A 26,041-nucleotide genomic window follows, 5' to 3' on the forward strand; every position below is an offset into this window, starting at 1 on the left:
ACTTGGAGTAAACTCATGTGTTCTCTCTCCGCCTCCCCTGAGCCACTCCTCACCCCAGTCAGTACAGCATGCAGAATGTAATCTTGTTTTGTAAGGAACATTTTATGATTAAAAAAAATAAATGTAGGTTCTTTTTGCTTATTTTTTTTTAACTGAAAGACTAGGTGCTGTATAAAAACTGAAATATACAGTAATCATTTCATAGGATGAATAAGTGCTAAGATTTGTTTTATTTTGTTGGTTATCTGATGGGGCCAAAAGGAAAAGTACTGTTGATTTAATTTCAGTGTAAGTTTTCTACCTGATTTCAGATGTTTAACAAGCCACTCATAGGGATTTAGACTTGCTTTCGAGTCAGTTTGTAAGCATTTGTTACATTTTAGATGGGATCTTTGTAGACGCCAGTCAGTTTGCAAGGGAAATGTAGCCTTTCTGTCCATATGAGTGGCATGTTCGCTCTACCCCTGTCTGTAGTATCTGCTGGAAGTCTGAGTAATAAAATCTGTGCCACCTTTTACTGAACGTGTGGTGGGGGGCAGGCATAAACAATTATGACATGTAGGGCTAACGCATCATAATTACAAATGAACTGTTTACTTGCTAGTCGAAACTTGGACATTTCCGACTTGCTGATTCTCTGAACCCTGCACGTGTATAACTACAACCAGTTAGCAAGTCTGACATTTCCTAATTCCGACTAACACTTCAATGCAGCATAAGATTAATGTGCAACAATGTGACATCAAATTTAAATTCTTTATGGTCAACATACAGTAGGCAATAACATGGAGCCTAATGATATTTTTAAGATTGGTCAAATTAGCCCATAGGCCTATTCTTAAATCCAATATATGTAGGTTGTGGACTGCCCACCGTTTTTATTTGCCAGCTAGGTTTCCATCCAATTGGCGACAGATTTTCATGTCAATATTCTAAAATCCGCATAAAAACAATTGTACATTTTCCCCACCTGAGACATTTCAATGATATTGACCTGTTGCGGATTAAAAGGCTGTGCGTGATGACGTAGTTTACATAACTTTTTCCTTATGTACAGAATACAAGTTAAATGGGTTTCTATAGTGTTTACCTCTACTGATGGTTTGCGTTGTAGGCCTATTGCGAATGCGCACTTTGGTCTTGCCACATGCGCTTTAATCAACAGCTAGCAAATACGGTGCGGGTAGGATAGCCTACATGAGAATATTCTATATATTCAAAAGGCAGCCAAGCCTCGATCAAATCTCCAGAATAATACGCTCGATATTTATTGGAAAGTAGCATCGATCACCGCGTGCACTTTCACCACCATGTGAAGTTAATAACATATCTGTAACTTAATATGTAGCCTAAACTGCATTTTTTTTCAGAGTCGTAGTGGGAGGACCACACAACATATCGTATAACTAAGTTTACGTCGATATGATTCGTATTTCAATATTTCCGTATAAAGCCAAGGCGTTTACCATCGCCATTTCTCGCATCATTCATTTTATCGACCGTCTGGTGTGTGTTGTCGACATTTGGAAAGTTTACCAAAAAATGTGCTGTTATCTGGCCTATCGTGAAATGTTTTCAGACATACTTTACACTCACATTGTTGGATGGAAACCTGGTTATAGTAACGCGCTGGCGCGACATGCCCTCATGAGCCTTTCCCATCTAAACACACCCTCTCCTAACGTCACATGGATCGGGTCTTGAGTGTAGTTGCGTTACGCCAGCACAACACGGCAGCTGCAGCAAGAATGGCTAGAATTGTGTCAAAATAAGAGTCCTCTACTACGAGAGACTGTCCGACCCTCCTTCACTCTCATGGGCCAACACTTTTTAAATTTGATGAAGATGATTACGATGTAGATTAGCATGATGTGGGAAAATGCAAATAAAGACTAGGATGAGTGATGAAGTTGAAGAAGAATGAAGAGGGTGGATGAAGAAAAATGTTTTACATGTACTTTTCTGTGTGGAGCACTTTTATTTGGAACGCTCTTGCCTTTTTGCTGCTCGGTTCACATAGGTTACAGAGTAGCCTGTATTCTGTACATCATGAAATTATAAGATTGGACAAGCAAAGGTGAGAATAGAAAAAATTGAGCAAAGTTAAACAGACTATTTTCAAGAAGACAAATTCAAACGCACCATATTGTGGCATGGGATAATTTGTGTTGATATTCCCGTGCAATAATGGAATTTAGTTTTTTATACATTTGTGGCGATATGGAGTAAAAGTCCGCCATAGTCACCCACCACGCCCGGAGTTCAACATTTGGAGGTAAAGATGTGCTGGTATTTAATTATTCATTCTCCCACAGATTGACTGCTACCCAATTTGGCTGCTACAGCATTTCTTTGGAGGACCGCAGTTTATATAAAAAGAAAACAACGTGGTCTATTTCTGCCAAAGTTTATTTTTTATTTTTATCTGGGAATTGCATTTGCGTTATTATTGCGCTTGGCTTTTACTGCCTAGTCTGTACGGCACTGTACTGAACATTCAGGCTGAGCTGAGGGAAGTATTTTTAGAAATATAAATATCTTTAAAAATTATAATTGTTTTCTTTCACTTTGGGAATATAGGTTTACCTCTTCGACCAAAAGTAGCCAAAGTGTTTTCAAGGGAGTCATGACTTTGAACTCCATAGGGGCCTGTTGCCTCAGCGAAGAGGGAAAGGAGGCTCGGCGGATCAACGACGAGATCGAAAGGCAGCTTCGCCGGGACAAGAAAGACTCGAACCGCGAGTTCAAGCTGTTGCTTCTCGGTAAACTAAGTTCTGAATCCCACTCAAAGCACTGATATGACATTGAAACAATGTTTAAAATAATGATACATTGTATGACTATCATTGTTACACGGTTGGCTCTGTTTGGCCATTTTTATTCATATTAAAATTAGATATTGCCAAGAAAACAATGTTTATTGTTGTGAATTGTCTTTAGTACTCTTTGATGTTTATATAACTTGAATATGTTCACACAACCAGCTCAGCTTGCTGGGAGTAAAATAAATGATAACTTAATGAAAGAATGCTGACAGCAAATGGGCCAATATAGTTTGTTAGGCAACTAAGGAAGTGTTTACAATTGCTACAATAAACACTAGGTTGTTAAATTGCAGAGGGGACACATTTCTTAGAAATCATCGAATCTTGTCATGGATCACCACCCATTTAAATTAGTAGATCAGAAATCTATTCCAGTGGCATACTGTACATACAATGCACACACAGTAGCCAAACCCTCCGACACTTTTGTATCAACATTTAATGGCCAACACAGTCCCTCTCTTCCGTAGCAGGTGACAGATTGCAATTGCTTTAATCTGAATTTAACTTATTCATGAAATTAACAATATAAAGATGACACTATTATAAGCTTAAAATGTGCCTCACTTTCATCAGCAACCTCCAGCTACTGTGTGGGTTAGTGAGAAGAGAGCCACTGCACACATTAATGGTGTTTAAAAGTAGGGATTTAAAAGTGAAACTGAGTTCATCTCCGAGCTTTTTTTCTCCCCAGGGACTGGTGAGAGTGGGAAGAGCACCTTCATCAAGCAGATGAGGATCATCCATGGGACGGGCTACTCCGAGGACGACAAGCGAGGCTTCACCAAGCTGGTGTACCAGAACATCTTCACTGCCATGCAGACTATGATCCATGCTATGGAGACCCTGCAGATCCTCTACAAGTGTGAAGGCAACCAGGTAACCCTTTTGTTGTTTATTCTATACCGACTTTTCCCGTTTATTGTCAACATTTGGTGTTGGTCGCCCACAAGTCTGTTGGTGAGGAGTTTTTGCACCATAATACATTTTATGGACCTGTGTTTTTCTAGACCTTGACACCTTGTAATCTCACCTGGAAAAACTATGAGCATTAGTCATAGCCTCTAGTCTAGAGCAGGGATATTCAACCTCGGGTCTGCAGACCACTAGGTGTCTGCGACGGTACTGCATGAGGTCCCAAAAATAAAAACATAAAAAAGTATATTCCCCCCAAAGTTTTTATGAATATCGCTAACAATCACATACTAAACACATTTTGAATTACATACCTACAGTATAAAATAGGAGACTATCTTATTTCTAATTATAACTTTAGTTCTCAATTCCTAATATTGAGCGAATTACATTCATTGGAGCTATTTACACTCACTGGAGTACCTGACATAGTCTGTTAAAAAGTACCTGTGAGCACCAATCACTGCAAAATAATGAATAACTAACTATCTACCATGTCTATTCATTTAAAAATGTTGATTAATTCTCCTTGCCATTATCATTCACCTTATTATAAAACATGAAACATATTTCTAACGTATGATCGGGGTCCCTGGGCCGCCGGTTTGGCTGGGTGGGAGTGCCTGGGCAAGAAAAGGTTGAAGACCCCTTGTCTAGGGGCTTTCTGGCAGGTCACATTGTCAGAAAAAACTCCCGACCCTAGCTGTAATGGCCAGGCCCATGTTTGTACAGACCTTTTATTAGTTTCTAGAGGCTCTGTGAGGCTTGTAGTAAGGGGTTAGGTGACGCCATTATGATATATGTAACTTTGTTTACTTTCTGCCTAGCTGGTGATGTCATTAGTTACTGAGCAGGATGACAGACAAGGTCTTGTAAAAGGTACACGTGATTGACTGTTGGCCCACACATAAAGTAGGGAATCTCCACGAGAGAGACAAATATACTTTGCTGACCTTTATATCCTGCAAAACCTCCATATAATAATCATACAAATTCAGTGCTATGTGCTGCCTGCCTCACACTAATACCCATTTCAATTCTAGATAGGTTTGGGGCCAAGCTAACACAATCCCTTGCCTGCCATTTACAAGAATGTGATCACCCAGACAAATGCCTCTCTACGTCTCTCAAGTAATGATCTCTTTCCCCTTCTCTTTGTCTTTCTCTCACCTTTTTCAGGGCCATGCAAATATTGTCATTGAAGTGGACGTGGAGAAGATCACGTTTACAAATCCGTACATTGACGCCATTAAGAGTCTATGGAATGACCCAGGGATCCAGGAATGCTATGATCGGAAGAGGGAATACCAGCTCTCAGACTCTGCCAAATAGTGAGTAAAGCAGTCACCATTACCCGCCTCTAGTCTAGACTGCCAAACAGTGAATAGACACAGAGACCAGTAAATAACTACTCCCTAACTCTTGCCAAATAGTTTCCCCTGTGTCCAATACCAGTTATGTTAAGAAACATATCATTCTCATACTTAACAGGCTGTGCAGATTTAGGTAAGCAATGAAGAGGTCCAATGACCAGATTGCTTCCTATTGTGATGCTTGGGTGAAAGATTATATATCTTATGACCTCTTTTTCTGAGAAGTGATATAATGAGTAACAGAACTGTAAACAGAATAATAATGATACTAACCCCATTCCTCTCATGCCCTTTCAGCTACCTGAATTCACTGGACCGTATAGCTGAGTCATCTTATGTGCCGACCCAGCAGGATGTGCTCAGGGTCCGGGTCCCCACCACAGGCATCATCGAGTACCCCTTTGACCTCCAGAGTGTGGTCTTCAGGTAAACATCCACATAGCCTACTACCGTCTCCCTGTCTGGTGAACACGAGTAATCAAGATTATCCTAGAAGATTAAACTGTTATCAGAGGCATCATTTTGATGTACTCAAATAAAAATTGACATTGTTCCATGCTTTACAGTTCAGTACATACAGTGCCTTGCGAAAGTTTTCGGCCCCCTTGAACTTTGCAAACTTTTGCCACATTTCAGGCTTCAAACATAAAGATATAAAACTGTATTTTTTTGTGAAGAATCAACAACAAGTGGGACACAATCATGAAGTGGAACGACATTTATTGGCTATTTCAAACTTTTTTAACAAATCAAAAACTGAAAAATTGGGCGTGCAAAATTATTCAGCCCCTTTACTTTCAGTGCAGCAAACTATCTCCAGAAGTTCAGTGAGGATCTCTGAATGATCCAATGTTGACCTAAATGACTAATGATGATAAATACAATCCACCTGTGTGTAATCAAGTCTCCGTATAAATGCACCTGCACTGTGATAGTCTCAGAGGTCCGTTAAAAGCGCAAAGAGCATCATGAAGAACAAGGAACACACCAGGCAGGTCCGAGATACTGTTGTGAAGAAGTTTAAAGCCGGATTTGGATACAACAAGATTTCCCAAGCTTTAAACATGCCAAGGAGCACTGTGCAAGCGATAATATTGAAATGGAAGGAGTATCAGACCACTGCAAATCTACCAAGACCTGGCCGTCCCTCTAAACTTTCAGCTCATACAAGGAGAAGACTGATCAGAGATGCAGCCAAGAGGCCCATGATCACTCTGGATGAACTGCAGAGATCTACAGCTGAGGTGGGAGACTCTGTCCATAGGACAACAATCAGTTGTGTATTGCACAAATCTGGCCTTTATGGAAGAGTGGCAAGAAGAAAGCCATTTCTTAAAGATATCCATAAAAAGTGTTGTTTAAAGTTTGCCACAAGCCACCTGGGAGACACACCAAACATGTGGAAGAAGGTGCTCTGGTCAGATGAAACCAAAATTGAACTTTTTGGCAACAATGCAAAACGTTATGTTTGGCGTAAAAGCAACACAGCTGAACACACCATCCCCACTGTCAAACATGGTGGTGGCAGCATCATGGTTTGGGCCTGCTTTTCTTCAGCAGGGACAGGGATGATGGTTAAAATTGATGGGAAGATGGATGGAGTAAAATACAGGACCATTCTGGAAGAAAACCTGATGGAGTCTGCAAAAGACCTGAGACTGGGAGGGAGATTTGTCTTCCAACAAGACAATGATCCAAAACATAAAGCAAAATCTACAATGGAATGGTTCAAAAATAAACATATCCAGGTGTTAGAATGACCAAGTCAAAGTCCAGACCTGAATCCAATCGAGAATCTGTGGAAAGAACTAAAAACTGCTGTTCACAAATGCTCTCCATCCAACCTCACTGAGCTCAAGCTGTTTTGCAAGGAGGAATGAGAAAAAATGTCAGTCTCTCGATGTGCAAAACTGATAGAGACATACCCCAAGCGACTTACAGCTGTAATCGCAGCAAAAGGTGGCGCTACAAAGTATTAACTTAAGGGGGCTGAATAATTTTGCACGCCCAATTTTTCAGTTTTTGATTTGTTAAAAAAGTTTGAAATATTCAATAAATGTCGTTCCACTTCATGATTGTGTCCCACTTGTTGTTGATTCTTCATAAAAAAAAGACAGTTTTATATCTTTATTTTTGAAGCCTGAAATGTGGCAAAAGGTCGCAAAGTTCAAGGGGGCCAAATACTTTCGCAAGGCACTGTAGTAATGGCATTTTAGTAACTCATCATAACCCATTAGAAAAATAGTTTACTCTGTATTCTCTATACCTGCTTGTTGACCGTTTTCCCCTAAACCTCATCGTGCTGTGCTGCTGTTCTCAGGATGGTGGATGTGGGTGGCCAGAGGTCCGAGAGGCGGAAATGGATCCACTGCTTTGAGAATGTCACCTCCATCATGTTCCTGGTGGCTCTCAGTGAATATGACCAGGTCCTGGTAGAGTCTGACAACGAGGTGAGTTTGGCCATTGCGGTTTTAACAGTCCAAAGCATTATGATGTTCTTAGAGGACATTGTATCAGTCCACAACAGCCATGTTGGAGCCTCCCGAATAATGCAGACCAATGATAGTCAGCTAAATATTGACCATTTTAAACTGTGCTAACCAACTGTAATGCTTGAACTCGTGAATGGGGTAGATGGACTGCTAAGAGGCAGAAGCATGACATCTTACTAGAAAGTTGGACAAACTCTCTGCCTCTTGCTATCTCTCTATGACTGGCTCTGTTCTAGTGGAGGAGAGGATCAACCAAGAAAGACAATCAACCAGTCAGTCCTAACACAGAGACACATTGTTCCAGCGCTAATGTTTAATAAGCCACAAACCTGTTATGTGAAGATGACCCAGATTTCCCCAACCCCCCCCCCCCCCCCAGCTGATCTCCATTCATACTCATTCATAGGGTTGGAGTTGGACCTTGCCTGCACCCAGATCTCTACTTTAGCCAACCCCTCTGACTGTTGTTGCACGACAACTCCGATAGTTGTAGGAGTTGGCTAAATGCACATACAGATCTGGGACCAGCCTACGTGTTCTCTTTTTTGGTAACACACCTGCTACTTGAACTGGACTTTGACCAACTCAGGGTTTGCGCTCAGTGTTCACCTGCAGGGGGAGCCCTTCAGTCACTGTAACAAATATTGGAACACACTCGAAGCCTGGCTGTTGCACAGTATTTGCATCATGCACAATCACTGCAAAGTAATTGTCCACACTGACTGTGTAGATCAGTGGGTCCAACATCACCTTGATGGAATAAGAAAAAAAATTAGTTCAAATACCAGTAGTCTCTTTAACATTGTGTGTGTGTTCATTTTCTTTACACAGAATCGAATGGAGGAAAGCAAAGCATTGTTCAGGACAATAATAACCTACCCATGGTTTAAAGATTCCTCAATCATACTATTCTTAAATAAGATTGACTTATTGCAGGAGAAAATCTTGTTCTCACATCTGGTGGATTACTTCCCTGAATATGATGGTAAGAAGTCCTTCTTTTCATGGACCTAATGACAAGAGCTTAATTTCCATGGACCAGCTAAATGTGATCATAAGCTACCAATGCAAAATTGATTAGCATTCAGTGATTGTATTACTGATATAGTGTATAGATAAAAACACTCTAAATAAACCCTATTAATAGCATACTCACCATAAAGTATTGTATTAACGATGTAGCCGTCTAACATCATTTACATGACCTTGCCCCTTATGGCCTATAATCGATCCTTGAAGGTGCAATTTGCAAACTCTTTGTCCCCTGTGGCCACAGAAGGACATTCACAAACAATCATGTTTAAACCTCAAAAAGCACACACACTGTTCCAGTTAAGGCAATCGGTGGGCCGTACACTTTCAAAGACCATCCTCTTCAGTCCTGTTGGGCCAATACCTTGTTCCATTAACCGGAAATGAAACAATATTTAATATGTATCGCTTTAGACCGATATAATAGTAAAAAAAAAAAAAAAAAAAGCATCTGTCATAATTTCATGCATCATAACTAATCGTATCTCCTCCTCTCAGGACCCCAGCGGGACCCACAGGCAGGAAGAGAATTCATCTTGAAGATGTTTGTGGACCTGAATCCAGATAGTGATAAAATCATCTATTCCCACTTCACCTGTGCCACCGACACGGAGAACATTCGATTCGTCTTTGCCGCTGTCAAGGACTTCATCCTGCAGCTGAATCTCAAGGAGTACAACCTGGTTTAAAGACTCCAGCCGATAGCAGTTACAGACTTGTAATGCAATCTGCTCCAACAGCTGCAGCCAGAGACCAGGGCCCGGAGCCATAGTACAAACTTCTTCAGTATGACTGGTTGTCTTCCACTACGCTGAAACCCTACTACCCACAATGGGAGTTGAAGACTGCTTCTACAGAGCATTTTCCATAAATGGCTGGATTATTTCCAATGGATCAACTGCTCACCCCTGCATTTTGTTTTAAACGGGCATCTTTGATTTTGTTCACGAGGTGTGTCATGATGATGAATAATACGGTGCCTTTTTGAGGAAAGATGATTCTGGTGTACATTGAGAGTTATTAGGAACTCTTTGTAAACCATTCAAAACACATTTATAACAGTGTAAACACACTTCAGATGAGAGTTAAAGTGCTTTGATGTGCCACCTGTCTCTCTGAGGACTGTTGACCCATGGCTCTCTTGTCAGAGAATGTCTGGTTGACATTTAGATAACTGCTATGCAGCTCTTCACCTTATATCCTCCAGCGGGTCACAGTCGCAGTCTATACATTGTTTACGTATTTAAATGAGTAGTCATTCTCTGGGTCAGAGGATAGAATAAACAATCATAATCATCACATAGGACGTGTAACCTAGCATACAGGTATTATTTGCACAATTGACACATTTGGTTGTTTTTCTATTGGTGTATACATTGTAAGTGGGGCTTATGTGTTGCCAAAATAGTATTACCTCTATTGACTGAATAGCCTGTACTGAAGTGTAAAATCTGAAGCTGTACCACCACATTTCTAGCTGAAATGTGTTTGACTATCAACACTTTGCAGTTGTAATACTGTACACGTCAACTACCAGTGTTATAACATAACTATATTTGCCCCCGCTAAACAGAGCATCATTATACTGTTCCTCATCCAATAAGGGAATGTTATCCACTTAGACAAGGTCTATCGTTGATCCGTAACATTGCTTTTTGACGGTCCTTTGTATTCTCAGTGGAGATGTACTGTATTGCTTTGGCACAGTTTCAGTTCAGGGACAACTTTGATTAGCATTATTGAGTCACTCTCTGGTTTCAAGATCCTTTGTGAAAAGGGCTGAAAATGATTCCCCATATTGTGTGTCTCTCTCTCGCTCTCTCTCGATATATATATATATATATATATTGCACTTTATAAATACAAACTGGTACAGTGACTTCCTGTGTGTTCTCTTGTTTCAAGGTCCTGTCAAATGAAAAGTGTTGTAATTCTTACCTGCTGAATGAGAACGTTGGGTCCAATGACCTGCTTTGAACACATGCGTTCATTTCTTGAATCATATATATAATATGAGAGTACAAATAAATACTAATCAGAAGGTTCTCTGCACTATTTCATTTGTGTCAATCAATCTGTCGTTACGTGCCATTTTTAAAGTCTGTTGAAAATAAAGCATATATATTTAGCTTTTTTGTCAAATTATTTTTGGAGCAATGTACATGTTTTGAAATTGTGATGGAATAAATCATTCCAATTTACGCAACATATTTCTCTGTGTTTTTTTTTGCACTACGGTGTATATTTGTGTGATGATTGCCACAGAATCTATGGCATAGAGGGAATGCCATAGATGGTGTTGGAGGATTACACTGCCACTCATTGTTTGTCATGGGTTTTAATGTCTGCCTGCCTTCTCTCCCAGCTCATCTGTGAGAGTTAATGCTCTCTAATCCTTTCAGTGATATCCATCTGGTCAAAGACAGCATGGCTGCAGGGAGAAATGTACTGCTACTGATTTAGAGAGCATATTTTCTGTTGTGGATACAATGTGGTTCACATTGACAGGGACATGAGTGTAGGCCTATAGGATGTATGTGTGTCAGTTACATATTATTCGCACCAAGGAGACTAGGGTGGCTGCTATCATAGTAACACTTTCCTGTAGACTTCATAGGGCTAGGCTACTCCTTTTATGATGTCCTTGTTTCATTGTTCAACTGGCAGGCACACACACACACCTATAAAGCCAATGTGTTTCAAATAGCAACAGATCAACCCAGCCTGTGTGGCACTGGTGAGAAACCTTCCCTACTTGGCACAGAATACATGTGACAGAGTGGTCAAATTATAAAGAAATACAACATAACTTTTTGTGGGCGGGTTTAATTTACACACTACTCCAGGTTTCGTTTACTAACCCAGACAGTATAGGCCTAATAGAGAATGTAGCTTCGGTAATTTACCTCACCTTAACTCACTGGCTTTACCTGCACGGTAGGAATGCGACCTGGTCAGACCGCTCAGCTCTTCATACAGGTAGAATGACTTCTGAATTTTGAAAGGCCACCTGTTACGAGAGAGAGGACGTTCTCTCTCAGGGAGGTCGGTTGGAATATACATCATTTATCCATCTACCTCACCTGAAATACGGACAGCTACAACACAGCACCAAGATGGACGAATGCTGTATGTCAGCTGAAGACTCGGAGAGACTAAGGATACACCAGGAGATTGAGAGACAGCTTCGCCGGGAAAAGAATGAATTTCACCGGGAGAAAAAGTTGTTGCTTTTAGGTGAGTCATGGCGTATGCTATCATGGGTAATTGGTCATTCAGCGGGACCTACAACTTTTTGCGCTTGGTGTGCCTATTCAACTAGGCTAATTCATGTTGACCGAGTTATGACATCAAATAAATGTTATATTAATAGCATAGATAGCGTTTCCAACAATTATTTGGATCTTGCTAATGAAAATGTGTCTTTCCTCCAGTGGTATAGCCTACCATCCTCCTCTGTGCGATGCGCGTTAGTGTAAACCTGGCTATAGATCAGGTATTCCCAAACTGGGGTACGCAATGCCGTCGGGGGTACGCCAAATAAAAATGTGATGAAATAAAAATGTGATTCACATTTTTTTTAAACCCCCCAAAAGTATCTTTCTTTTTTTCCTTCACATTTTCAAACAGTCCATTTATATTTTCCAACGGGGCTATACACTCGGGCGAGTTTTTTTTCTCGCCTGAGTAGCCTCGCTTCACTGCCAAAAATAAATACAAATTAAACAGCGAAATAACAATATAAATACAGGTTGCCAAGTCAAATAATTAACATCCAATCACATCAACTGTTACTCTCTCGCGGGAATTCCACTCCCGCTCTTTCAGATTGTTCGAAAATTGATAAACGGTTAAAAAAAGTGAGGCCTGCGTCCATAGAGACACATACCAGCTCTACTGGTAGTACTGCTACTACCAGCAGTACTACACTTGCCCCTTTCGACTACACAAGTTGTTCTGCTTCCACGAGCACATCCAATGCTAGCATCAGTAATTCTACATTTGTTGTTAGCCCAGATAGCATGGACACTTTAGGAATCTGATGCAGCCAAAGAGCTACTGCCCCCTTACCCTGGAAAGCACCGGACAACAGACATATGGACTTGGACCATCGAAGAGGCACAAATATGATGAGAACTACATTGATTTGTGGTTCACTTATATTGGGAGCAGTGCCCTTTCTTCAGCCACAGTGTGTTGTATGTGCATAAGTACTATCTCACAACTCAATGAAACCTTCACTCTTGCTCCGACATTAGAAACAAAACATGGCAATTTGAAAAATAAGCCACAGGCGAGCAAGAATTAGATGACTTTCGAGTAGCAACAGATACCATTAATAAGACATGGCTAGAAGTGTCTTATATGGTGAGCTACCGAGTGGCTAGGACAGGCAAGCGCCATACTATTGTGGAGGATTTAATTCTTCCTGCTGCCGCGGAAATGGCTGGGACAATACTGGAGGAAATGGCCAAATAAACTATACAGACAATGACTTCATCAAACAACACTGTTTCATGACACATCAGTGACATGGCAGGAGATGTTTTGAAACAATTACTGCTTCACATACAAGCCAGTGAATTCTATGCGTTACAGCTGGATGAGTCAACAGACGTGGCGGGCCTGGCTCAGCTCCTGGTGTACGTCCGTCACGTTTATTGGGGGTTAATTAAGGAAGACATCCTCTTCTGCAAACCAGGACAATAGGAGAGGATATATTTAAAGTACTGGATAGCTTTGTGACATCAAATGGACTTTGGTGGGCAAGATGTGTTGGTATCTGTACTGATGGAGCAAAAGCCATGACAGGAAGACATTGAAGTGGTAACGGGCGTGCAAGCAGTTGCTCCCGACGCCACTTGGGTACACTGCAGCATCCACCGAGAGGCTCTTGCTGCCAAGGGAATGCCTGACAGCTTGAAAGACGTTTTGGACACTACATTGAAAATGGTTAACTTTGTTAAAGCAAGGCCACTGAACTCTCGTGTATTTTCTGCACTATGCAATGATATGGGCAGCAACCATGTAACGCTTTTACAACATACAGAAGTGCGCTGGTTATCAAGGGGCAAAGTATTATCACATTTTTTTGAATTGAGAGATGATCTTAAAGTTTTCTTTACTGACCATAATTTTCACTTGTCTGACAACTTGCATGATGACGAGCCAATCTGGGTGATGTTTTTTCTCGCCTGAATTATCTGAATCTAGGATTACAGGGACTTCGTAACTCCGTAACTATATTCAATGTGCGGGACAAAATAGAGGCTATGATTAAGAAGTTGTAGCTCTTCTCTGTCTGCATTACCAAGGACAACACACAGGTCTTTCCATCATCGTATGATTTTGTGTGTGTGTGCAAATTAACTCAAGCTTACCGACAATGTCAAATGTGATATAGCGAAGCACCTGAGTGAGTTTGGTGCGCAATTAAGCAGGTACTTTCCCGAAACAGATGAGACAAACAACTGGATTCATTATCCCTTTCATCCCCTGCCTCCAGTCCTCTACCAATATCTGAACAAGTGAGCCTCATCGAAATTGCAAAAAGTGTTTCTGTGAAAATTGAATTTAATCAGAAGCCACTGCCAGATTTCTGGATTGGGCTGCGCTCAGAGTATCCTGCCTTGGCAAATCGTGCTGTTAAGACACTGATGCCCTTTGCAACCACGTACCTATGTGAGAGTGGATTCTCGGCCCTCACTAGCATGAAAACTAAATACAGGCACAGACTGTGTGGAAAATTATTTAAGACTGAGGCTCTCTCCAATACAACCCAACATTGCAGAGTTATGTGCATCCTTTCAAGCACACACTTCTCATTAACCTGTGATGAGTTATTCACTATTTTCGATGAACAAATAAAGTTTTATTTGTAAGATAGCTAAATAAAGAGCAAAATTATTGATTATTATTATATTATTATTTATGCCCTGGTCCTATAAGAGCTTTTTTGTCACTTCGCACGAGCCGGGTTGTGACAAAAACTCACACTCATTCTTATGTTTAAATGTATCGTACATTGTGTGTATGGCAGGCTTACAATGATGGCAACAACATTTTGGGTCCTACATACCATTTAATCGGTCAATAATAGCTAACTTGAAATCATGGATAAACAAAACAATTTCATAGTTTGGTAATCCACCATATTAATGTTTATATTAATTTAACTAGGAAAGTCAGATAAGAACAAATTCTTATGTACAATGACAGCCTAGGAACAGTGGGTTAACTGCCTTGTTCAGGCGCAGAATGACAGATTTTTACCTTGTCAGCTCAGGGATTTGATCTAGCAACCTTTCGGTTACTGGCCCAACACTCTAACCACTAGGCTACCTGCCGCCCTAACCTGGATAACGCTGAGCCAATTGTGCGCCGCCCTATGGGACACCCGATCACAGCTTGGGATACAGCTCGGGATCAAACCAGGGTCTGTAGTGACGCCTCTAGCACTGAGATGCAGTGCATTAGACTGCTGCGCCAGTCGGGAGCCCAAAATAATAACCTGGGTGGTTTGAGCCCTGAATGCTGATTGACTGACAACTGTTGTATATCAGACCATATACCAACGGTATGACAAAACATTTTTCTTTACTGCTCTAATTACGTTGGTAACCAGTTTATAATAGCAATAAGGCACCTCAGGGTTTTTTGGTATATGGCCAATATACCACGGCTAAGGGCTGTATCCAGGCACTCCGCGTTGCATCGTGCATAAGAACAGGCCTTAGCCGTGGTATATTGGCCACCTTATTGCTTAAATATAGGCCTACTGTAAGGTAGCCTACTCTATATTTGAAAGAAACAACGTAGCCTCTAAATGACCTTCTTTAGAAATGATACATTTCATTCTTTAGAAATGAGTTCAATATCTAGTCAGTGTATCACCTCTATGTTATAGCTACTGCTACCCTGACAGGACACGTTTTATGTCTCTCTGTTTCCATCATAGTTGTTTTCTGTAGAACCCCTAGACAGCTAAATAGGTATGAGTCACTCTAAACCCCATTCTCCACATATTTGACGGAAACCTGTTGAACCAGTGAGCGATTGAGCTGACACTCAGAACAAGGCTACACCGTTTGCCTTGGTGATTTTCAGCCCGGGAAAAAGATCAGGAATACCATAAGTATTATTGGCAGAGTAATTACAGTCAGGCAGAATAACAGTGGGCTACATTTTATTGATATTACTGTGTATCTCAGAATGATGTAGTTTCAATGTACTGTGCAAAATGTGTGTGAATGTGTCGTCTACTGATTGGTGAGTGGTCCTTATCATTCATCGAACAAGCTACTTGGAGAGTACCTATGACCAAGAAGCACCTATTAAAAGTCTCCCATCCTATCATTACACGTATCTATTAGCTGAGTCACCTGCATCTCGCTTCTATCCTCACTGGGAAAGAACATCTAGCACATTTTCACTCCCTGATCAGCAGATATGGATATGTGTGGTATGTTGACGTGTGGCAGTAGTTGGTCCCGGTTTGCAGTTGAATGCAACAGTCGTGAGGCTAGTTGGTCAACGAGAGTGATTATACTGTCCGAATTTCTCACAGTTAAATAATGACTAACCACACCCTCCGGAATCCAGAGTGGCGCAGTGGTTTAAGACACTGAATCTCAATGCAAGAGGTGTCACTGCAGTACCTGGTTTGAATCCAGGTTGCATCACATCCCAACTGTGATTGGGAGTCCCACAGGGTGGCGCATAACTGGCCCGGTGTCGTTAACTTCAATTTAGAAATGTAAAAAATGATTGTAATAGTCAATTTACTACTTAATATCAAAAAATGGATTGTTCTTAGGCTATTTTAGGACGCGTTAAGCATTACATTCTCTCTTTTTTTACCCCATTTTTCTCTCCAATTTCATGGTATCCAATTAATAGTAGTTACTGTCTTATCTCATCGCTACAACTCCCGTACGGGCTCAGGAGAGATGAAGGTTGAGAGCCATGCGTCCTCCGAAACACAAGCCACACTGCTTCTTAACACAGCGCGCATCCAACCCGGAAGCCAGCTGCACCAATGTGTCGGGGGAAACACCGTACACCTAGCGACCTGGTCAGCGTGCACTGCGCCCGGCCTGCCACAGGAGTCGCTAGTGCGCGATGTGACAAGGATATCCCTACCGGCCAAGCCCTCCCTGACGACGCTAGGCCAATTGTGCGTCGCCCCATGGACCTCCTGGTTGCAGCCGGCTGCGACAGAGCCTGGGCTCGAAACCAAGGTCACTGGTGGCGCAGTGCCTTAGACCACTGCGCCACCCGGGAGGCCCCCTAAGAAAGGTCTAACCGATGATTTCCTGCTCAAAAGATCATGTTAATGGCCAACAAGGCAAAGCAAAGAAATACATGTGGATGAAGTGGTGTTTTTATGTAACATACACCCACATGTTGCACACACACACACACACACACACACACACACACACACACACACATATATTGTACGTACACAAACACACACATACACAGACGAATGTCTCTCCTTTTCCAGGGACTGGTGAGAGTGGAAAGAGCACCTTCATCAAACAGATGAGGATCATCCATGGGACGGGCTACTCGGATGCAGACAAGCGAGGCTTCACCAGGCTGGTCTACCAGAACATCGTCAATGCTGTTCAGAACATGATCCAAGCCATGAAGACCCTACAGATTGATTTTAAAGATCACCAGAACATTGTAAGCAGCTTGTCAACAGATTCAATGGCAGCTTGTATTATAAATTGGCTTGTTGGTTCACAATATCCATTTCCTGGAACATCTACTCGGTGAATGGGTTTTTATTGCCATGTCTGAAGCTGTCTGTGTGTGTGTGTTCTAGAGCCATGCAGACAGACTGAGCATGGTGAAGGCAGATCTAGTGACCATACTGGAGCCATGGCAGGTGGATGCCATCAGGAGACTGTGGAGCGACCAGGGAATTCAGAAGTGCTATGAGCGCAAGCGAGAGTACCAGCTCTCTGACTCTACCAAATAGTGAGATTTGCCTATAGTCTTCACCGACTTACTCAGACTAAGCTAAGGTAGACATAAATGTACACCTAACAAGTCCCAGCTTCCTGATTTTGCCAAATAGTGAGATTTGTCATGTTTATCGATTTTCTTAGACCAAGCATATATAGATAGATAGATAGCTAGATAGATAGAGATAGATAGACTACTGTTCAAACGTTTGGGGTCACTTAGAAATGTCCTTGTTTTCCTGGCCAATAAAAATAACATATTAAGATGGTCAAAAGAACACAGACACTGGACAGAGGAAGATTGGAAAAAAAGTGAAATGGACAGACAAATCTAAGTTTGCGGTGTTGGATCACAAAGAAGAACATTTGTGAGATGCAGAAAAAATGAAAAGATGCTGGAGGAGTGCTTGACACCATCTGTCAAGCATGGTGGAGGCAATGCGATGGTCTGGGTCTGGGATGGTCTGATGGTCTTTGGTGGTCGTAAAGTGAGAGATTTGTACAGGGTAAAAGGGATCTTGAAGAAGGAAGGCTATCACTCAATTTTGCAACACCATACCCTGTGGACGACGCTTCATTGGACCCAATTTCCTCCTACAAAAGGACAACTATTTAGGGAAGAAGCAGTCAGCTGGTATTCTGTCTATAATGGAGATTCTGTCTATAATGGAGTGGCCAGCACAATCACCGGATCTCAACCCTATTGAGCTGTTGTGGGAGCAGCTTGACCGTATGAAGCGCCCATCAAGCCAATCCAACTTGTGCGATGAGCTTAAGGAATCATGGGGTGAAATCTCTTGAGATTACCTCAACAAATTGACAACTAGAATGCCAAAGGTCTGCAAGGCTGTAATTGTTGCAAATTGAGGATTATTTGACGAAAGCAAAGCTTGAAGGACACAATTATTTCAATTAAAAATAATTATTTATAACATTGTCAACATCTTGACTATATTTCCTATTCATTTTGTAACTCATTTCATGTATGTTTTCATGGAAAACAAGGACATTTCTAAGTGACCCCAAACTTTTGAACGGTAGTGTGTGTGTATATATATATTTATCTAGCTAGGGTGTTTAGCAAAGTATGTGCCATTGCCAATTCATTTTATTGTTATTTTCATGTCAGTTACCTGAGTGATCTGGACAGAATCACTGCCCCCTCATACCTCCCCACCCTGCAGGACATCCTGAGGGTCAGGGTCCCCACCACAGGCATCATAGAGTACCCCTTTGACCTCAAGACTGTCATCTTCAGGTAAATGTCCATTGGAGTAATGGTGTCAGAGCCTTGTAAATTTGGATCTGTGAAAGCTATGTCCTGTAGTTGTCTATGTCCTGTAGAACCCTAGCTTCTACTTATTTAGTCATGTTAGATTACTTTAGTCAGTGATTACTTCGAGGAAGGGTGGAGGAAATGAGGAATGCAAGTATTCCCATGTCAGCATTTCAAATGACACCCTACAAGTTGTGCCTTATAGGGGGAATAGAGTGTCATTTGACATTTTCCCCATGTTGTCTTGATCAGGCTGGTGGATGTGGGAGGTCAAAGGTCAGAGAGGAGGAAGTGGATCCACTGTTTTGAGAGGGTCACCTCCATCATCTTCCTGGTGGCCCTCAGTGAATACGACCAGGTCCTCTATGAGAGTGCCAACGTGGTGAGGATAAACACTTTGACTCGAAGGGGCCTCTTAAGTCTCACTATTCTACCACTAACAAACAGAAAAGTAGCTGTATCTTCACACAACAGTAGGCGAGTGTCAAAGTTTTGCTCTTTATATGTGATGGAGTGTGGATTTATTTTCCTTCCAGAATCGACTAGAGGAGAGCAAAGCCCTGTTTACAACCATCATCACATACCCCTGGTTCCAGGAATCCTCCATCATCCTCTTCCTAAACAAAGCTGATCTTCTAGAGGAAAAGATCTACCACTCCAACCTGGCAGACTACTTCCCAGCATTCACAGGTTAGTACACTAGACAAGTTAGTACACTGGTTAGTTATACATGTATGTGTGTATAAACTATAGGCTACTCCAACCTTATAGACGACTTCCCTAAGTACTATTGTTAGTCATGCCTTGATATGTGTGTGAATATCATCTATCTGTCGCATTCATAGTTGTGGTTAATTCCATCTAAATTCCAGTGAATTGGAGTTCATTCCTATAAAAACAAAATCCATATTCAAATCAAGCAACAGGAACTGGAATTGACCCCAAATCTAACTGGATTATAGGCTGCATGAAATGATTCCTATGTCTCTAGTTTAACAAACCTAAGATGCTGACCACACCGCTCATGCGCGTGTTGATTTTGTCCACCCACACCAGACGCCATCAGGACACGCAGGTTGAAATATCAAAACAAACTCTGAACCAACTATATTCATTTGGGGACAGGTCGAAAAGCATAAGCATCGTTTCTAGTAATCTCTCCTCCTTTAGGCTTCTTCTTCTTCTTTGTACTTTATACAGTGGGGCAAAAAAGTATTTAGTCAGACACCAATTGTGCAAGTTCTCTCACTTAAAAAGATGAGAGAGGCCTGTAATTTTCATCATAGGTACACTTCAACTATGACAGACAAAATGGGGGGAAAAAATCCAGAAAATCACATTGTAGGATTTTTTATGAATTTATTTGCAAATTATGGTGGAAAAATAAGTATTTGGTCACCTACAAACAAGCAAGATTTCTGGCTCTCACAGACCTGTAACTTCTTCTTTAAGAGGCTCCTCTGTCCTCCACTCGTTACCTGTATTAATGGCGCCTGTTTGAACTTGTTATCAGTATAAAAAACACCTGTGTCCCCCTGCTTAAGCCAGTACATGTCCAGGCCCGTCTGAAGTTTGTTAGAGAGCATTTGGATGATCCAGAAGAAGATTGGGAGAATGTCATATGGCCAGATGAAACCAAAATATAACTTTTTGGTAAAAACTCAACTTGTCTTGTCTCGTGTTTGGAGGACAAAGAATGCTGAGTTGGATCCAAATAACACCATACCTACTGTGAAGCATGGGGGTGGAAACATCATGCTTTGGGGCTGTTTGTCTGCAAAGGGACCAGGACGACTGATCCGTGTAAAGGAAAGAATGAATGGGACCATGTATCGTGAGATTTTTGAGTGAAAACCTTCTTCCATCAGCAAGGGCATTTAAGATGAAACGTGGCTGGGTCTTTCAGCATGACAATGATCCCAAACACACCGCCCGGGCAACAAAGGAATGGCTTCGTAAGAAGCATTTCAAGGTCCTGGAGTGGCCTAGCCAGTCTCCAGATCTCAACCCCATAGAAAATCTTTGGAGGGAGTTGAAAGTCCGTGTTGCCCAGCAACAGCCCCAAAACATCACTGCTCTAGAGGAGATATGCATGGAGGAATAGGCCAAAATACCAGCAACAGTGTGTCAAAACCTTGTGAAGACATTTGACCTCTGTCATTGCCAACAAAGGGTATATAACAAAGTATTGAGATAAACTTTTGTTATTGACCAAATACTTATTTTCCACCATAATTTGCAAATAAATTCCATTAAAAATCCTACAATGTGATTTTCTGGATTTTTTTTCTCATTTTGTCTGACATAGTTGAAGTGTACCTATGATGAAAATTACAGGCCTCTCTCATCTTTTTAAGTGGGAGAACTTGCACAATTGGTGGCTGACTAAATACTTTTTTGCCCCACTGTATGTGTGGGATCAATATCATGCTAAATGTATTGTGAACACACAGCATGCATTTTGTATTCGTGTATCATGATCTGTACAATTAAGTACCAATCCACAAATGTAAATCACTTTCCACAAATGTAAATCACTATCCACAAATGTAAATCACTATCCACAAACAAACACCTTTTGATTTGTATTTGTAAATCGATATATTGCATTAGATTTTTTTTATAACAGCAGATAGGCAGGCCATTTCCAAGGGCCTTAAGTAAAATGACTACCATAAAGATTTGCACATAGGAGAGATATGCGCAAACATGACAGCTATTGCAAACCTGCAACTCCATATTTGGAAGCGCTTAGGTCACCTGACTTTTCGCAGGGATTTGATGACAAGAGAAATACAAAAAGTTCTCACGCGTAGAAAGCGATTTGTAGTCGTAGAAAAAAGGTTATCACGTGTAGAAAGCGATGCCTCTCCTGGGGAAACGGTTAGAGGCCTCAGGAATACTTGTCTCCTTAATCGTCTGTGCAACATGAGACAGCAGATGGATTATAATCACTTACAATGTATGTCATATATCCTTCACATTTAGTGGTGCTATCACACTGGCCAGCTAATTCAACTATTTGGGCGATGAACGGGTGTACACCGCAATATAGAGTAATCTAGGGCTAGGATTTTGATTATTTACGTTAGACATACTATGGTTACACATGGTTAACATGCTATCATTTCTGCAGCATTGAAAGGCAGGCATCAACATGGCTGAAGGAGAGGCTGCCAGCGATTTATAGAAATCGCTTTCTACAAGTACAAACTTTTTTTCTACCACTAGAATTCACTTTCAACGCGTGAGAACTTGTCTTTTTCTCATTGTCAAATCCCTGCCAAAAGTCAGGTGACCTAAGGGCTTCCAAATATGGAGCAGGTTTGCAATATCTGTCATGTTTGCGCATATCTCTCCCATCTGTAAATCTTTATGGCAGTCATTTTACTTAAACAACAACAAAAGTACATCGCAAGGATAAAAAAGACACAGCACAATGCCGTCGAACCAGCCTTCATTATAGTAGGGCTAGGGTTAAAGTAGCCTTGAACATATGCATTGGAAAATAAGCAATAGTTAGAAGAAAATTCACTGGTATTCACCAAGGTTCTTATCTCTCATTTCATGATGGGCATGGACACATGTATCCTACATCATGGAGGGAGTTTTACACAAGTCCAAAATGTCAGCTCACTGTTTTGCTCCTCTCGAACTTGATATTTTAATAAAGATTTGGAGATTTGCTATTTGGTATTTTATTAGCAAAAGCAACCGCAACAGCTACTCTTCCTGGGGTCCACATGAAACATGACATAATACAGAACATCAATAGTCAAGAACAAGGACAGAACTACATAAATTAAAAAAGGCACATGTAGCCTACATATCAATGCATACACACAAACTATCTCGGTCAAATAAAGGAGAGGCGTTGTGCCGCGAGGTGTTGCTTTATCTGTTTTTTGAAACCAGGTTTTCTGTTGATTTGAGCAATATGATATGGAAGTAAGTTCCATGCAATAATGGCTCTATATAATACTGTACACTTTCATGAATTTGTTCTGGATTTGGGGACTGTGAAAAGACCCCTGGTGGCATGTCTGGTGGGATACGTATGTGTGTCAAAGCTGTGTGTAAGTTGACTATGGAAACAATTTGGGATTTTCAACACATTGATGTTTCTTATAAAAAGAAGAAGTGATGCAGTCAGTCTCTCCTCAACTCTTAGCCAAGAGAGACTGGCAGGCATAGTATTTATATCAGCGCTCTGATTACAATTAAGAGCAAAACGTGTCGCTCTGTTCTGGGCCAGCTGCAGCTTAACTAGGTCTTTCCTTGCAGCACTGGACCACACGACTGGACAATAATCAAGATTAGACAAAACTAGAGCCTGCAGAACTTGCTTTTTGGAATGTGGTGTCAAAAAAGCAGAGCATCTCTTTATTACGGCTAGACCTCTCCCCATCTTTACAACCATTGAATCTATATGTTTTGACCATGACAGTTAACAATCTAAGGTAATGCCAAGTAATTTAGTCTCCTCAACTTGTTCAACAGCCACACCATTCATTACCAGATTCAGCTGAGGTCTAGCACTTAAGGAATGATTTGTACCAAATACAATGCTCTTAGTTTTGGAGATGTTCAAGACCAGTTTATTACTGGCCATCTATTCCAAAACAGACTGCAACTCTTTGTTAAGGGTTTCAGTGACTTCATTAGCGGTGGTTGCTGATGCGTATATGGTTGAATCATCACCATACATGGCTACACATGCTTTGTTTAATGCCAGTAGCAGGTCATTGGTAAAACATAGAACAGAGTAGAGGGCCTAGAGAGCTGCCCTGTGGTACACCACACTTTACATGTTTGACATTAGAGAAGCTTCCATTAAAGAAAAACCTTTGAGTTCTATTAGATAGATAGCTCTGAATACACATTATATGGCAGAGGTTGAAAAGCCATAGCGATACGTTTTTTCAACAACAGGTTATGGTCAATAATATAAAAGGCTGCACTGAAATCTAACAGTACAGCTCCCACAATCTTCTTATTATCAATTTTTTTCAACCAATCATCAGTCATTTGTGTTAGTGCAGTACATGTTGAATGCCCTTCTCTATAAGCATGCTGAAAGTCTGTTGTTAATTTGTTTACAGAGAAATAGTATTGTATTTGGTCAAACAATTGTTTCCAACAGTTGGTTGGCTTAAATATCCCTACTTGCGCTGCCTGAAATTAGCACTTCGGATCATGTTTTTACGGACACATCTGAAATATTTCCACCCCTCCCATCTGAGTGCAAGCGAGCTGATATAAGACAGGTCAATTATCAATCGTTGCGCAACAGTTTGAAAATAGCAGAGCACTGTCTTTAACCAAGCCAGCCAGCCAGAAACAGGTTGAAATTGCCAACGAACGTGTGTTTGAACACTAGCGGCATCTTAATGCCAGATGAAAATAGAGCCCCTAGTGTATTTTACTTACGTTATTTTTTTCATACATTTCTTCTTTAAAAAGGTCCCCGGAAAGATGCAGAGTCTGCTAAGAAGTTCATCCTGAATATGTACAAAGAGCAACATATGGGGCGTCACAAATCCCTGTACAACCACTTCACCTGTGCAACGGACACAGAAAACATCAGAGTTGTCTTCAAAGCAGTCAAAGACACCATCTTCAGAGAAAACATGACTAAGTACAACCTGGGTTAGGGGTTTAGGACTTGTGTGATTTCAGATCTGTATATGGTGCAATTTCACTTCCGATTTACAGTTTTGGTACAGACATTTAAGTAACTGTGGTCTTGAATTATACGCTTTTTTTACGATAACAAAGCCAGGGATCACAGTCATAGCACCAACAGAAGCACATCAGAATTGTTTTAATATAATAATTTCAAAACGTTAGAATCGTAACAACTCCTGAACATCTTCCATGTTACAAGATGGATGGTATCAGTAGACTATCCCATCTGTATGACATAACTACTGATGAGAGAAATACCCTGAGGAATGTTGTGGACCCTGAATCTCTGCATGGGGTTCCTGCCATTAAGAGTTCCTTGGTTTATATTTGTGTTGTAATGTCATGTGTGTGTTTCATATATTTGTTTCATGATTTACACTTTCCTTATTTTTAGGTCTTTTTAAAACTTTAAATTAATGATTAACTCTAGTCATTCAAAGGATTCTGGAGCGGTCACTAGTTTGTTGTAGATTGTTAATGTGTGTGTTAGCAATAAATCATTCAAATCTACCTTTTGGAGAGTTCTGTCATACTCATTTCAGACAGGACAGAGATAGAAATAGAGAAATAATGCATGGTTTAATACAGTAATAGTTTATGATAGCCTATGTAATATAATACAGTTGAAGTCGGAAGTTTACATACATTTAGGTTGGAGTCATTAAAACTCGTTTTTCAACCACTCCATAAATTTCTTGTTAACACACTATAATTTTGGCAAGTCGGTTAGGACATCTACTTTGTGCATGACACATTTTTGAGACCTCCACAAGTCTGGTTCATCCTTGGGAGCAATTTCCAAACGCCTGAAGGTACCACGTTCATCTGTACAAACAATAGTACGCTAGTATAAACACCATGGGACCACTCAGCCGTCATACCTCTCAGGAAGTAGGGGCGTTCTGTCTCCTAGAGATGAAGGTCCTTCGGTGCGAAAAGTGCAAATCAATCCCAGAACAACAGCAAAGGACCTTGTGAAGATGCTGGAGGAAACAGGTACAAAAGTGTATTTCCACAGTAAAACGAGTCCTATATCAACATAACCTGAAATGCCGCTCAGCAAGGAAGAAGCCGCTGCTCCAAAACCGCCATAAAAAAGCCAGACCACGGTTTGCAAAGATGGTACTTTTTGGAGAAATGTCCTCTGGTCTGATGAAACAAAAATAGAACTGTTTGGCCATAATGACCATTGTTATGTTTGGAGGAAAAATGGGAAGGCTTGCAAGCCGAAGAACACCATCCCAACCGTGAAGCACGAGGGTGGCAGCATAATGTTGTGGGGGTGCTTTGCTGCAGGAGGGACTGGTGCACTTTTCAAAATAGATGGCATAATGAGGCAGGAAAATTATGTGGATATATTGAAGCAACATCTCAAGACATCAGTCAGGAAGTTAATGCTTGGTCGCAAATGGGTCTTCCAAATGGACAATGACCCCAAGCATACTTTCAAAGTTGTGGCAAA

General features: G+C 41.1%; 2 protein-coding genes across 3 annotated transcripts; both read left to right on the forward strand.

Moving 5' to 3' along the window:
- Positions 1-2,037: 2,037 nt before the first annotated feature.
- Positions 2,038-10,843, forward strand: LOC139408873 (guanine nucleotide-binding protein G(q) subunit alpha-like). 2 transcript variants are annotated; one of them, XM_071153283.1, is made up of 8 exons: positions 2,038-2,275; positions 2,581-2,762; positions 3,520-3,704; positions 4,920-5,071; positions 5,411-5,539; positions 7,434-7,563; positions 8,437-8,590; positions 9,136-10,843. In XM_071153283.1, exons 2-8 carry the CDS (start codon positions 2,627-2,629, stop codon positions 9,324-9,326), a joined length of 1,077 nt encoding a protein of 358 aa, XP_071009384.1. In that variant the 5' UTR covers positions 2,038-2,275; positions 2,581-2,626; the 3' UTR covers positions 9,327-10,843. The 2 variants fall into 2 exon arrangements, with proteins under 2 accessions (XP_071009384.1, XP_071009385.1); XM_071153284.1 differs by having other exon boundaries at positions 2,139-2,275; positions 8,542-8,590.
- A 630-nt stretch (positions 10,844-11,473) lies between these two features.
- Positions 11,474-25,089, forward strand: LOC139410042 (guanine nucleotide-binding protein subunit alpha-14-like). Its single transcript, XM_071155476.1, has 7 exons — positions 11,474-11,874; positions 17,147-17,331; positions 17,474-17,628; positions 18,745-18,873; positions 19,144-19,273; positions 19,428-19,581; positions 24,355-25,089. Exons 1-7 carry the CDS (start codon positions 11,754-11,756, stop codon positions 24,543-24,545), a joined length of 1,065 nt encoding a protein of 354 aa, XP_071011577.1. The 5' UTR covers positions 11,474-11,753; the 3' UTR covers positions 24,546-25,089.
- Positions 25,090-26,041: the final 952 nt, after the last annotated feature.

This window comes from Oncorhynchus clarkii, chromosome 5, assembly GCF_045791955.1.
Source record: "Oncorhynchus clarkii lewisi isolate Uvic-CL-2024 chromosome 5, UVic_Ocla_1.0, whole genome shotgun sequence".
NCBI classification, from domain to species: domain Eukaryota; kingdom Metazoa; phylum Chordata; class Actinopteri; order Salmoniformes; family Salmonidae; genus Oncorhynchus; species Oncorhynchus clarkii.